Source organism: Dromiciops gliroides, chromosome 5 (genome assembly GCF_019393635.1).
Source record: "Dromiciops gliroides isolate mDroGli1 chromosome 5, mDroGli1.pri, whole genome shotgun sequence".
Lineage (NCBI taxonomy): Eukaryota > Metazoa > Chordata > Mammalia > Microbiotheria > Microbiotheriidae > Dromiciops > Dromiciops gliroides.
Window position 1 is genome coordinate 47,311,202 of NC_057865.1, and position 15,532 is coordinate 47,326,733.

Below are 15,532 nucleotides of genomic sequence, written 5' to 3' on the forward strand. Positions count from 1 at the left end.
TAAAAAGTATGAAATAACCTATGCTTGATAGGAGTTGGCATTTTCATGGGGGAAGCACTAAATACATGCATAAATAGATCCAGTCTGGGGACAGCTAGGTGGTGCAGTGAATAAAGCACTGGCCCTGGATTCAGGAGGACCTGAGTTCAAATCTGGCCCCAGACACTTGACACTTACTAGCTGTGTGACCCTGGGCAAGTCACTTAATCCTCATTGCCCCACCAAAAAACCCTGAATAAAAAAATAGATCCAGTCTAAAGTGTAAAATGAATAAATACAAATATTGACAAAGGAGCTAAATACATGGTAAGTGGAGGAGGGGTGGGGGCGAGCACTTGAGAGGAGTCAGAAAAAGCTCTGTGCAGAAGTTAAAGATGTGCACATTTTTTTAAACCCAGTATACAGTTCCCCTTTTTCAGGCTTAAAATTCTCTCTCTCTTAGCTGATACTAAACAAGTTGCTAACTACCCCTTTGAATTCTAAATCTGTAACTTCACTTGCTTTCATTTTGTTTGTATTAATGCAACCTCTGCTTACAAAACGCATTAAAAGGACACCTCATTTTGGCATCCAGTCTAAAACTTTAATGCTTTCAGAATGTTTTTCATCTTTTTTTTAATGACTGAATGAAAAATACTAAGTACTTGAAGTGTGCCCCATAGTGGTTTTTGTGGAGTTTTTTGGTGAGGCAATTGGGGTTAAGTGACTTGCCCAAGGTCACTCCCATAGTGTTAAGTACTAGAGATAGAAATATAAGAGAGACATTCCCTAAAGTTGAGGCATTCTGTTTTTTTAAAAGTGTGTGTGTGTGTGTGTGTGTGTGTGTGTGTATGTATGTATCTCCAGTCAACAAAACCCACCTTATCTCTCTTCCCTTGAGGAAACAAGAAAAACAAGACCTCTGTTAGAAACATGTATAATCAAGCAAAACACATTTCTGCATTGTCCAGGTTTACTTTCCCAAAAATATGACTCACTTTGTATTCTTGAGTCCATCACTCTCTTATTAGGAGGTGGGTGGCACATTTCATCATGAGTCCTCTGGAATTGTGGTTAGTCGTTGCATTGATTAGAGTTGCTAAGTCTTTCAAAGTTGTGTGTCTTTGTAATGTTGTTGTGACTGTATGAATTGTTCTCTTGGTCCTACTCACTTCAGTCTGTATCAGTTCATACAAATCTTCCCATGTTTTTCTGAAAGCATCCCCCTCATCCTTTCTTGTAGCACAATAGTATTCCACCACAGTCACATACCACAACTTGTTAAGCCATCCCCTAGCTGATGGATACTCCCTCAGTTTCCAATTCTTTGTGACTGCAAAAAGCTGTGGTAACTATTTTTGTACATTTTCTTCCTTTCTCCCTTTCTTTGATCTTTTTCAGGACACACACATACTCCAAATTGTGCCCCAAAAGTCACTAATGTGCATGATCTTTGACCAGCATTGCAGCATGGTTTCAAATTGCTCTCCAGAATGACTGGATAGCTTCACAGCTCCAGCAAACTATCAATGTGTCTGTTTTCCCACAGCCCCTCCAGCATTTGTTACTTTCCATTTTTGTCAGCTTTTTTTCTTTTTTTTTGGTCAATTCATTCTGATACTTGAGAGGCAAAATCTCAGAGTTATTTGAATTTCTCTAATTATTAGTTAGAGCACTTTTTCTCATGACTGGCTTGGATTTCTTCCTCTGAAAACTGCCTGTTCATATCCTTTGACTATGTCTTAACTGGGGAATGGGATTACTTTTCATCTGGTTTTAACTTCTGACAAAATACATGTCCCCTTGGAATGACATTCAACAGTTTGCATTAGAGCAACCCCAAGGAAGGACTTGCTTCCAGAAAGTTTTTTTCCCCTCTTTTCTTTTTTTCTGTAATAAAAGTGAAGGTCATATATAAGAAGCCCATGCCGCTTCTTTGCCTGTTTCTACCTACTTATCTTTCCTTTTCCTTTTCTCTTAGGCTGTTTGATGTGTGCACAGTCTCACGGACAGACAGAGAAACCAAGCTCACGCTAGTGTTTGAACATGTTGATCAAGACTTGACCACCTATTTGGATAAAGTTCCAGACCCAGGAGTACCCACGGAAACAATCAAGGTACCAAGAAAATGTTCTTTTTCACTCAATCACACTCTGATTGTGCTTTTCCCATGACTGTACTGAGACGACCGTATTTCTTTAGTTGTTAGGATTTTTGCTTAATAGGAATATTCAGTTATTAGCTTGTTCTAGATGACTTAATTTCTCTATTTAGCAAAAATTAGTTTTTATTATAATCCTTCACATTGATAAAGCATGGTATCTAACTTCAGAGTCAAAGATGGCCTGGGTTCGATTTCTTCCTGCCTTAGTAAGCACAGTATAATCAATAAGACTTGAATTTTGCTTGATGATTCAAATTCAGTGTTTATCATTAGGATGTCTTTTATGATATATAGATATGTAGTATATTTTAGTGACATAGTATTTTATAGTGGCATTTTAAGGCTTAACAAGTAACATGCTTGTTTTCTTGTAAATGCCTTTCTTTCTGAAAGTCTCATGCAAGCATGGAGACTATACCTATGATTTCATTAGTATAGGGAACTCCTCAATGAGGAAAATTTCTTCTAGACATCACCTTTTTAGTCTTCATCTTATATTTCTAGGGCAGTGAGAAGTTAAATGACCTACCCAGGGTCACATAGCCTGTATGTCTCAGAGACAGTCCCCAAATCCAGGTTTTCTGGCCTCTAAAGTTAACCATTCTGACTCTGCAGGAAAATTATCTGCATTTGGGGGTTCTAATCAGTTGCTGTTTGATTACTTCAGGTTTTACTGTATTGTGAATTTCAGTCTAGTTCTGTTAGATCTGTAGATGTTCATCTGAGGCCATCATGATCTCCTGCACTTTTCAGACATATGAATTCAAGTAGATAATAGACTAATTAAAAAGATTCACAAGAAACAAGGCATTTCTTCTAAATAAGAAATCCAGAGCTTCACAGTTCAAAATCTTGCCAGTAAGTTTGAGCATCTTTCGAGGGCGCCGTCATTTTACTTATAAGTCGTTTTTCTCTGCTCAGAGTAAAAGTGCCTTTTTTGGTAGGAGCTGAAATGTGTTCCCTGTTACTGATGAATTTAGCTGTTTAATGGCTCATTCTTCTGGCTACAATTTGACATTCTCTCCAGCCTGCTTTTCCTACAGTCATAGCTCCTCTGCTTGAAAGACTTCTCTTGTACTGTGCTTTGTAAATCTGATATGTATGTGTAGAGAAATCCCTTTATGCCTCTGGCACTGTTTCCTTATCTGTCAAATAATAAGAGTCTAGTCCTCTCTAAGCAGGTAGGTGGCACAGCAGATAGAGTGTCGGGCCTGAAGTAAGGAACTAACATAAAATGTGGCCTCAGATACCTACTCGTACTGTGTGACCCTGGGTGAGTCACTTAACCCTGTTTGCCTCACTTTCCTCATCTGTAAAATGAGCTGGAGAAGGAAATGGCACACCAGTCTAGTATCTTTGCCAAGGAAACCACCAAATGGGGTCATGGACAGTTGGACACAACTGAAATGACTCAGAGGCAACAACTAGAGGCATCTAGTTGACACAGTAGTTAGGGCACTGGACCTAGAGTCAAAAAACCCCTGAATTCAGATTCAGCCTCAGAAACTTCTAGCTAGTGTGTCCTTGGGTAATTGACTACCTCAGTTTCCTTATCCATGAAATGGGGATCCTAACAGCAACTACCTCCCAGGGTTGTTGTGAAGATTAAATGAAATAATAATTATAGAACATTTGGTGAATCTTACAAAGCCATATAAGTACTGACTATGAAGAACCTCTTGCTCGATGAAAGATGGTTTCGATAATGCAAAGGCAAAGTGAAGAACAGTTCCTGCTCTCAGGGAGCTTACATTCTATTGAGAGGAGAGAACATGTTCATAGATGAGTAAATCCAGACTAATTTGCGAAGAGAGAGCTCACTGATAACCTCTATAGATCAGGGAAGACTGCACAGGAGATGACACTGGAGGGAAGACTTGGATAAAGCTAAGGATTCTGAGACAGAGCTGAGGAGGAGTGACAAGACCCGATTGTGTGTGGTGGGTGATGGAGAGGGAAGGGCCTGAGGAGGATTTGTTCTCTCAGTATCATTTAGCAGTTTTTCCTACATATTTAAATGCCATTTAGATCACTCCCAAGGTCCAAGGTGATTTGTTCTTTCTGGATGCAGAATAGGGCCTACTTTACATCTGGAAAACCCAGTCTTGACTACATTATGCCTAATGTCAGGCTTGTGTTTTTTTTAAAGTAGCATGGCTACTTAACTCTGAATAAACAACAATGTAGAATTTGTGGGAATGGCATCAGTCCTTTGGACGTCCCCAGTGCCTTTCATTTAAAATCCATTTATAGGAACTAGAGAAAAAAATTTTTTAATAAAATAAATTTTTATTTGTTCTTTTTTGAATTCTCCATTTGTATACAGGGAATGGGCTTGAAGAGATCTTAATGAACGTTGGTACTTTGTGGAATGGTGCCTGACCCTTCCTTCCACTGTACCCTTCCCCTTGCCCATGGCCAGAGTCCCTGATGCCCCAACACTCACATATCTAAAAGTGAAGGAGAAATTCAGAGGACTCCCCATCCCCCATCAACAAGAATAGTTATCCCTTCCATATCTAGGGGGTTAGGGACGTGGCGTCCCTGTGAACTGGAAAATCCAAATAAAAATTTTTGGCCCTCTCTTTGTATTAGAGAAGATATTGTGCATATTTATGGTATATGTTGGTGTTATATATTTCTGTGCATATATTTTATGCATTTCTGAGTTTCTAAACTTTTTTGTGTCATCTGTGGCTTCCAAAATGCTTCCCCAAAGTTCCCATTTAATTTCTTATGCCAGCCTACAATATATTGACACCATGATGGGGAAAGTTGCAATGTGGAAGGGGTAACTATTTCCTTTTCTCTCCTCACTCATCTTCCCCAATTTTAAACAAAAACCTTTTGTAACAGATGCACACAGTCAAGCAAAACAAATTCCTGCATTGGCTATGTCCACAACTTATATCTTCTTCTTCGTCCTGAGGCCATCACCTCTCTCTGGCAGGAGTTGCTTCATCAGTCTTCTGGACTTGCCGTTGGTCATTCCACCGATTAAGTCTTTCAGAGTTGTTCTTTTTTCCTGTGGTGTTGTTGTATAAATTCTTCACCTGATTGTGCCCATTTCACTGCATCTGTGCATACAAGTCTTCCCAGGTTTCCCTGAAACGCTTCCTTTCATTATTTCTTAGAAGACAACAGTATTTCATGACATTCGTGCTGTAATCGGTTCAGCTATTCCCCCAATTGATGGGCAGCTTTTTAGTTTCCAGTTCTTTACCTCTATGAAAAGCAGTTTTAGAGAAACTTTTGTACTTATGTGTCCATTTCCTCTCATTGATCTCTCTTGAGTATGGGCCTAGTCATGGTATTGCTGGGTCAAAGAGTCACCTTTTAGTGACTGCTGGGTCTTGGTTCCAAATTGCTTTCTAGAAGGGCTAGACCAGTTCACATTGCTGTCATATATTTGTATCAGTGTCTGTTTTCTGAAGCCCTTCCCGTGTTTGTCATTTCCTTTCAGTTCCTTTCCTTTTTTGGGGGGGGGGAGCATCTTTGATAATCTATGGGTGTAAATAGACCTTCAGAGTTGCTTGAATTGGCATTTTTCCCCAATTATCTTTCTTTTGAAGCATTTTGGAGAGTGTTTTCAGTGATGCGCTGACCCTGGTCCTGCTCTCACACCTAGGGTTCAGGTGTAGACTGGCAGCAACACAAAATTCCATGTTTCCTCTGGTGCATCTTTCTCAAGGGGAGGACAACTGAGAGAGCCTGTAAAATGCCCCAGACGGGCATCCCTGCCCCACTGCGCTCACAGCCTAGCTAGCTTCTGCCACCCTCATCATCACACATTTTCTGCAGCATGTTGATTGGTGTTAAGACCCATATTTATTTGTTTATTTATTTATTTATTTTTGGCAGGCCAGTGAGGGTTAAGTGACTTGCCCAGGGTCACACAGCTAGTAAGTGTTAAGTGTCTGAGGTTGGATTTGAACTCAAGTCCTCCTGAATCCAGGGCTAGTGCTTTATCCACTGTGCCATCAGTTGCCCCCATGACCCATCTTTAAAACATAAACCAGTTGGGGAAGCTAGGTAGCCAGATCTATCACCTTGTTAAAGTATTGTGTGTGACTCCACATCCTTCTCCATAGACTATCTGAGTAGTCTGGTACATGTTTGAGAAATCCCACGGGACTCATTTTCTGTCCACTAGTCATGATGGGTGATAACGGCCAGCACTGATAGAATGCTATATGGTTTACAAAGTGCTTTCCATGCCGTCTCATTTAGTCCTTGCAGCAACTCTGAAAGGTAGACACTGTTACTATCCCCATTTTACAGATGAGGAAACTGAGGCTTACAGAGTCACTTGACTTGCACATAGTTACACTGCTGATATCTGAGGCAAGATTCAAACTCATTTCTTCCTGAGAAGCCCAGCACTCCATCCATTGAACCTCCTAGTTGCCCATCCATTGATGCCCTATAGGTTCACTCCCCTTCTGTCTTATGTTCTGTTTCCCTAGCCACTATGGAGTAGTAGTGTGGCTGGGTAGGACCTGGGTTCGAATCTGTCTTCCTCTACTCACAAACTGTGATCATGACTGCCACAATACTCCTACAGTCTGCCTATGGTAGCCTTACTTGCAGCCATCTCCATCTGTACTGAAACTCTGGATTCTCCCATCTCTGATAAAAGAACTTGTGGCTCTATCTTTCCTGGCCATTGAACACAGTTTCCTCACTTCCCTGCCCTTCCCATACTTGCCGTGGCCTTGATGCCACCCCCTCCCACCTCCCCAAAGTAAGCTCTTTGAAAGCCAGGTCTGTCCTTTTGCCTTGCATTTCTGTCCTTAGAGCTTAGCCTGTGGTGTGCACTTAATAAATCTCCTATCCCTGCTCCCTATCTTATCTCTCTGTTTATCTCCCTAAATCACTTAACCTGGCTTAACCTGAGCCTGTTTCCTCACCTGTAAGATGGAATAGTTGGACCTCTTTCAGACACCTTGCAGACCTTAAGGTGTGATCTGCACATTATTGACATTCTCGGTGTTATTGTCATCATTACTATACAAGCTCTTTCAGGGCAGCTAGTCTTTCCTTTCCTTGGTATGGCGCCTTTGTGCATATCGAATATTCTGCAAATGTTGACCAGGCAGCAGTGTCATGTACAGATAGTAACTGGAAGCACAGAAATGGCGTCACTCAAAAGAGACCAGGGTACTTTGAGTCTAGCTCTTTCTCTCCTCTCCATACCATCTGGTCTCCTGACAGAATCCACCCCAGAACAGAAATTGTTTTCCATATACCTCTCTGTGACTCTAAATAAATAAAGCTGTATAGGGCTCAAAAAAAAAAAGCCAGCAAAATTCAATCTGTGGCACTTATTTATGAATTAAATCTGATTTTCTCTTAGAGTGTTTTTTTTAAGATACCTGTTGTTTATAGCGCTTTCAACAAAAGAAATAAAACATGTTATTAACTTTACTGTACAAAATCCAGACGGCAGAGACCCCTGACAGATGCTCTGACAGCACCTGTTTTCTGCCTCCAGGAAATATCTGCTTTCAATGAATAATATCTGCTTGCTGTAAACAGTGGCTTTTATGTTGGTGTGGGATGCTTAGAACTGAATCATCTTTCCCTGTCTGACATAATGGAAAGTGACGAGTTCACTGGGCTTCAGATGAGGAAAATGGCCCATTTCCCCCCGTCTTCCCACCCCTGAAATGGGGAAAGGGAAAAAAGCCCTACTGGGCCCCTCCCCCCAGCTCCCTTTTTCCTCCTCCTCCTCCTCCTCCTCTTCTTCTTCTTCTTCTTCTTCTTCTTCTTCTTCTTCTTCTTCTTCTTCTTCTTCTTCTTCTTCTTCTTCTTCTTCTTCTTCTTCTTCTCCTTTCTTCTTCTTCTTCTTCTTCTTCTTCTTCTCTTTCTTCCCCATCTCTGTCTCTCTCCTCTCTTTCTCTCTCCCTTCTCATCCTCCTCTCTCTTTCCCTCCCCTTCTTTCTTTCTCCCTATCTCTCTTTCTCTGTCTCTCTCCCTCCTCACTCCTCTTATCTTCCCCCATCTCTGTCTCCCTCTCTCTCTCTTTTCCCATCCTTTCTCTTTCTTTACCCATCTCTTTCTTTCTCCCTCCTCACTCCTCTCTCTCTCTCTCTGTCCCTCTCTTCCCCATCTCTGTCTTCTTCCTCTTCCCTCTCCCCATTCTCTCTCTATCTTCCCATCTCTCTGTCTCTGTCTCTCTCAGTGTGTGTGTGTGTGTGTGTGTATGTGTGTCTGTCTGTCTGTCTCTGTCTCTCAGCACCTGGTGGTTTTCACTTTGCCTGAATCACTAGCAGGTGATTTGTTCCATCTTTGCAGAACACAGAGTAAATTAACATGAAAATATCGCTTCTGAGAATACAAGGCAGCCTCTAATGCTGTGTTGCTGCTCCTGGTCATTAGCCATCTGCCACCAGCACACATACTCTGTTTATCACATTAGAAATTCGGAGCAGATGTTGCATAATAAGGTGATTCCAAAAACAAGGCAAGAAATTCAGGGAACAAACACACCATGATAAATGATGTAATTCCGGGAGGAAATTGGGAAAAATCTATAATCCTCCTGATCTGTCCGGTTGAGGCACCTCATATTTAAAAGAAAGTCTTATATACTATTCAGCATTAACTTTCACATAAAACTCTGTGTTTCATACTACTTTCTTTAAAAGAAAAAAATATACCCATAATTTAAATGGGAACAATTGAAAGATACAAAGATGGTTTAATGAGATGGATCATTTTAACTAGGACCAAAGAGGCCAAGAATAAACACTAGTGTGGAGAAACAGAATCCTTTTAACTCCCATCTCATTGACCAGTCATGGTAGATTGTACTTTTATTATGGGCTGTGACCTACTTAAGACGTTTCAACTTAAGGCAATTACACAAACAGTGGTCTGCCCTTTATTTTATTTTATTTATTATTTTTTTTGTGGGGCAATGGGGGTTAAGTGACTTGCCCAAGGTCACACAGCTAGTAAGTGTCAAGTGTCTGAGGCTGGATTTGAACTCAGGAACTCCTGAATCCAGGGCCGGTGCTTGATCCCCTGTGCCACCTAGCCGCCCCTGCCCTTTATTTTTTTATAGCACTTACAGCAGAACGTGGACTTGGGTCCAGACAAAATGGCTTCACTTTCCCATAGCTTATACACAAGGCTCTTATTTCACATCTCTCTGCCTTTGCTCAACCCGCTTTGGCCACCTTGAATATATTCTTTCCTCACCGTCACTTAAAATCCCTAGTTTCTTTTAAAACATGTCTCAAGTGAGAACTCCTCACCTGCTAATATGCCCCACACGACGTCACCTGAATGCCATTGCCTTCCCTCAGAGATGATCCCTAATTTATTATTTATACATAGAAGTTTGCCTCTTGTCCTACCCCCATTAGACTAGGAGCTTTTTGAGGGCAGGCACATAGTAGGTGCTTGATAAATAATGGGAGGGGAGATCCTGGCACATAATAGGTTCTTTTAAAATTTTTTAAAAATTTTATTTTTTAGTGAGGCAGTTGGGGTTAAGTGACTTGCCCAGGGTCACACAGCTAGTAAGTGTTATGTGTCTGAGGTCGGATTTGAACTCAGGTACTCCTGACTCCAGGGCCGGTGCTCTATCCACTGCACCACCTAGCTGCCCCACATAATAGGTTCTTAATGAATGCTCATTGACTTGATGTATTTATTTTGTATAGTCTTTATATGTACATGCTGCCTTCACCAAAAGAATGTAATCTTGAGCTCTGGGTCTGTCTCTATGTTATATTTGAATCCCCGACAACTAGTCCGGTGCCCAAACCTTTTAATAGGATGCTTGCTTGCATACTTAACAGTGTATGACCTGTGTTGCCCAGCGAACTTCGTGTTTTGTCTACTTTTCCAGACCCATTCCCCAGCTACCCCTACCCTACACCGAGCCTCTCTAGGAGCCGGTCCAGCTTGAGGCCCTAGACATTGCTCACCAGCTGCTCATCCAGAATTCTCTCCGGCTTCTTAGACACAGTCTAATTTCAGAATCCTGCCACTTTTTTTTTTTTTTTTGAAGTCTTATAAGTCCATCCCGCTACTCTCAAGCTCATACAGGCCCTTTCCTGGCAGTTATTAATAAACAAAATTTGTTGTGATGGATGGCTTTATCGCCCCCGTTTAACTGAGTTATATAATCTCAAGGCAATAATATTTATAATTATGAGATTTGCGAGAAGTCATGAAGCGGTTGATAGATCACGGGCCTCAAAGCCAACTTCAGGGCCTTCCTTCTGACATACACTGGCATATGACCCTGGGTAAATCACAGAATTCTTGAATTGGAAGTTGGAGTCACAGGGTTTGGAAGGGACTTCAGTGCCCACCTTGTTCATCCCACACAGGACCAGAATCCCCAGTATAAGATTACTTACCCTCCCAGTGCCCTAGTTATCTCTCTCCTTCTGTAAGTTTCAGAGAAGGTGCTGACCTACATCAGTAGAGAGAATGTCCTCACATGGGAGTTTACCAGTTTACCAGGTGAGAAATGCAAAGGTTATGTCAACAAGCATTTATTAAGTACGTACTGTCTATTGGGCTAAATAAACACTGGGAATACAGATACAAGCAAAAAGGGAGACAGTGCCTGGCCTTAAGGAGCTTACATTCTAAGGGTCTGAGTTCAGGTCTCGGTTCTTCCTTGCATTAGAGAAGCTACTATCTCTCTGGTCCTCCTTTTCCCCATCTGTAATATGAAGAAGTTGGGCTAGATGATCTCCGAAGTCCCTTCCGGTTTTAAATCTCAGCTTTAAAACCCATGTCTGGGTTTTGAAGTCCTTTATTATTCTGTTTACTTTCCACTGACCTCAACTAGAATTTGTTACTATCCTTCAACAAAATGCAGGTGTATTGAGTTGTTTTCAGTCATGTCTGACTCTTTGTGACCCCATTTGGGGTTTTCTTTCTTTTTTTCTTTTCTTTTTTTTTTTTTGTGTGAGACAATTGGGGTTAAGTGACTTGCCCAGGGTCACACAGCTAGTAAGTGTTAAGTGTCTGAGGCCGGATTTGAACTCAGGTCCTCCTGAAACCAGGGCCGGTGCTTTATCCACTGTGCCACCTAGCTGCCCTTCTCCATTTCATTTTACAGAGAAAGGAGAGTGAGGCAAACAGGGCTAAGTGACATTGCTAGTAAGTAACTGAGTCTGGATTTGAATTTAGGTCTTCCAGGCCTGATGCTCTATCTACTGTGGCACTTAGCTGCCAAACATAACATTTGTCAGGCAATAAGCATTCATTAGGCACCTCCTGTGTGCCAGGAAGTATGCTAACCACATATTCCAGATGTGATTTGATCAGGGACCATATACTTTATCTTCACATTGCCTGAGATTTCATTAACTTTTTTGGCAACCCACTTCACACCAATGGCCCATATTGAGGTTGTGCTCAATAATATATGTATGTATGTGTGTATGTATCTATGTATGTATGTAATTTTTTTTTTACAATGAACTTCTATTTAAACAAGTTTCTAAGTTTCCCCCATGCGGTAATATGAAGTTGGTCTTTAAAATCAAACAGCATAAGAGCAGAAATAAAGTTTACCTACACCAAAATATTCACAGCAGTGCTTCCCCCCTCCCCGTTTTTGCTAAGATCTAGAAATAGGGGGTACCCATCTGTTGGGGAATGACTCCCCTTCTATGTGCTTTGCAGTCCAGTAACACCAGATTCCTTGTTGTATCTGTCTGTCTGTCTCTGTCTGTTTTTGTCTCTGTCTGTCTTTGTCTCTCTCCCATCTCCCATCTCCCATCTCCCCCTTCATTTTCACTGGGTGTTCCTCATGCCTGGAGTTCTCTCTCTTCTCATCTCTGTCTCCTGTCTTGCTTTAGGTCCCAACTAAAATCTTCCCTTCTACAGGGGATCTTTTTCTCTGAGATTATCCTTTAATTTTTCCTGCTCCATTGTACATAGTGATTTCCATGTTATCTCCCCATTACACCATGATCTCTGAATGCTGGACTATTTTTCATCTTTCCTGGAATCTCCAGCACTTACTTAGCACAGTTCTTGGATACATAGTAGGTACTTAATGATAAACACTTCCTGACTTAATGAAGTATTATTGTGTGGGAGGTATTGAAAAATAGGAATTTCAGGGAGCCATGGGAAAATGTGTCTGAAACAACAAAGTAAAATAAGTACCACTGAAAAAAATACAATGCGCACATTGATTACTGCTGGGTAAATGAAAAGATAACCCAGGCATTGATGAAGGAACAGGAAGGAGTAACTGAAAAAGCAGTCACGGTCCCAGAAAATAAATAATGAACCAAACTCTCTCTTCCCTGTTGAGAAATGTGACTATGATGGGGGAATACCTTGTCAGATATAGTCACTGTATCAGCCTTTCTGGATAACTTTTATTTCTTTGTTACAAGAGAGGAGTTGATTATGGAGTAGGGCCAGGAGATTTATCCCAAAATGGCAGTGGTGTGGAAATAAAAGAAAGGCATCAATAAAACTTTGTTAACTTTTTTTTTAACGTCAGTGAAGCACTTTACATTAGTTTTATCCTGTTAATTTCAGCCTCTTGGTTTTAGCAGAGAACAGTCAAGTGACTTGCCCAGGATTGCTCAACCACTATGTCTTGGAGGCAAGATTTAAATTTGGTCTTTTTAACCCCAAGTCCAGTGGTTTATCTGCTATACCACCCAGTTACCACTAGTAAAAATTTCTAAGCTCCCCTAAAAAGTTCTAGATTCATCATCCATGAGAAGGTTCTCCCATATGTTGTATAGATCACATGGTCTAGGAGTTTCTTCTTTTTACCTTTCTACTCTGTGATCCCAGGAGGCTCAGTGAATAGAGAGGTGCGCCTAGAATCAGGAAGACTTGAGTTCAAATCTGGCACAAATACTTACTTGCTGTATGATCCTATTTGCCTTAATCCATTGGAGAAGGAAATGGTAAACTACTCTGGTATCTTTGCCCCATGGACAGTATGGTCCATGGGGGTCATAAAGAGTCAGACACAACTGAAAGACTTCTGTTGACCCTCATCAGCTGATATGATAGTTATCCCTTCCACATTGTGATTTTCCCCATCACGGTTTCAAGATATTACCGGTTGGCATGAGAAATTAGATGGGAGTTTGGGGGGAGTCTTGCAGAGGCTGCAGACAACACTTGAAGACCAGTAGATGATGCAGGAAAAGGTTAGAAACTCAGAAATACATAAGAAATGCATAGTATTGTATAATCTAGGACCAAATACTTAACCCACATTTTACAGTTAGGTACCATAATCACCCCATATACGAAAAGAAAAAAAATAACTTAGACTTTTTCTTTGGTACATAGTCAAGGCCAAAAAATTTTACATGAATTTTCCATATCATGGTGGTACTGCTACCCTAACCCCCATGATGTGGAAGGGATAACTGTAATTTTACTTTCCTTCTTCCTGCTTAGAGTCTTTCTCTTCCTGGCTTCCTTCACAGATCATTTCTTTCATCTTTTCTTTTCTTTCTTTCTTTTTTTTTTTTTTGGTGAGACAATGAGGGGTTAAGTGACTTGCCCAGGGTCACACAGCTAGTAAGTATCAGTGTCTGAGGTCGCATTTGAACTCAGGTCCTGCTGAATCCAGGGCTGGTGCTTTATCCACCTAGCTGCCCTCTTCCATCTTTTCTAAGGGATCCCCATGATAGAGCATGAAACTTGGAATCAGCACAGTACTTCTTGCCAGTCTATGACACACAGCTGGGTGCCACAGTTTACTGCACATGGACAGTGATTGGGGCCTAGATTTGGGGAGGAGGCCTGAATTGCCCAGAGCTTTCACCCAAAATGACAGAACCCCAAGGAATGGAAGCGGCTCTTCAGAGGTCACCAGAACCAGAACCTTTCTAGGAGGGAGAACCTGTCATCTTCCAAGGAGCTCATTCTGATTTTGCGTGGCTCCTATTCTTAGGAAGTTTCCTTGTGTTGAACCTAGACCTGCCATTGCACTTTTCATCACTTACTTCCCATTTATGCCTTTTGAAGCCAGAGAAAATAAATCTAATCCCCCTTTCACTTGATAGCGCTTCAGCTATCTGAAGATGACAGTCATGCCTCCGTACATCCCCCCCAATCTCCTCCAGACAAGACAGTCCCAGTTCCTGCTACTGTTACTTATATCACATGGTCTCAAGCTCCTTTATCATCTTGTCCATCCATTTTTGACTGTATTCTAGATTGTCTGTGTTACTCCTCAAAATGGGGGGACCCGGAGCTAAGCACAGTATTCCTAGGAAGAATGTAGCAGGACTTCCCTTCATAATCTGTCCCCATCCCCCAACCTTTCCAGTCTTCTTCCATCTTATATCCCTCTCTCACATGTACCCGGCAGCCTCCTGACTGTTATTCCTCAAACAAGAGCCTCTGTCCTTTGTGGAGGCTGCATTGGAAAATGTGGGCAAGGATTACACAGAAAGACTTGGGAGAATTGTCATCTGCTTTGGTGGAAGGGACATTTGCTCCAATGAAATCACGATTTCACTACAGTATCATGGAAGATTTCTTCAATATGAGCGAGAGCAAGCACCATGCTTCCCTGTAAGAACCTTGAATATCATATATTGGTCAGCATAAAATGTATACCTGGGAAAATCCAGCCCAAGCCTCACAACCAACATTGAGACATCACAGGGAGAAATCACTACAGTGAAAGGGCCTACCTTCTTCATTGCCACCCACACCAATTGTTGACTAAATGTTATTGACAGGTATACAAGCTTAATAACCCAAGTGAAGCAGCACCCCTTTCCTCCTGCTCCCCTAAATAACACCCTGCATTCCACCCAGCTATCATCTTGGGAGTTACCCCTTGTGAAGTTGTGACCTGTCATCTGCTTGTATTACAGCCCAAAAAGACCCAGAAAACAAATTTCTTGTCACCAAAGCCCTTGGGGCTGCCAAATGGTTCAATATCAGAAACAGGTATGATTTTAACAGTGAAACTGACATTAAATAAGAGGTACCCCATGTGCTTTGCTGCTTCTTCACCCAGAGCCCTGGGACCTTTCCTTCTGACTTGCCACTGAAACCTCTATATGTCATCCCTCCTATTAGACCCATGCTCTCCCTGGGAGCTGGGGCTCTCTTATTTTTCTGTTTATATCTCCAGTGCTTAGCATGGTGCTTTGTACATAGCTTGCCCTTTTTCATAAATACATTTTAATTCATTCTTCCTAAAACCAACAACTTTGAAACACCAGGAAGAACTATCCAGTCAGTCAACTATTATTTAAACCAGCCTACAGGATGAGAGCTATGGAAAACTAACCAATCCCCCATGATGGCTCTTTTCTACAAAAATGGTTCCAGGATAGGCAATTCCTAATGTTGGGCAAAAGGAACCTCTTCCTGTATCCTCAGGTGGCAATAGTTTGGGGGACTTGG

General features: G+C 41.5%; 1 protein-coding gene across 2 annotated transcripts in view; it reads left to right on the forward strand.

Moving 5' to 3' along the window:
- Positions 1–15,532, forward strand: part of CDK6 (cyclin dependent kinase 6) — a 272,271-nt gene that overhangs the window by 57,645 nt on the left and 199,094 nt on the right. For both annotated transcript variants that reach the window (XM_043968766.1, XM_043968767.1), the window contains exon 2: positions 1,961–2,096. In XM_043968766.1, the coding sequence (XP_043824701.1) occupies positions 1,961–2,096 (136 nt within the window). The remainder of the gene's footprint in view (positions 1–1,960; positions 2,097–15,532) is intronic.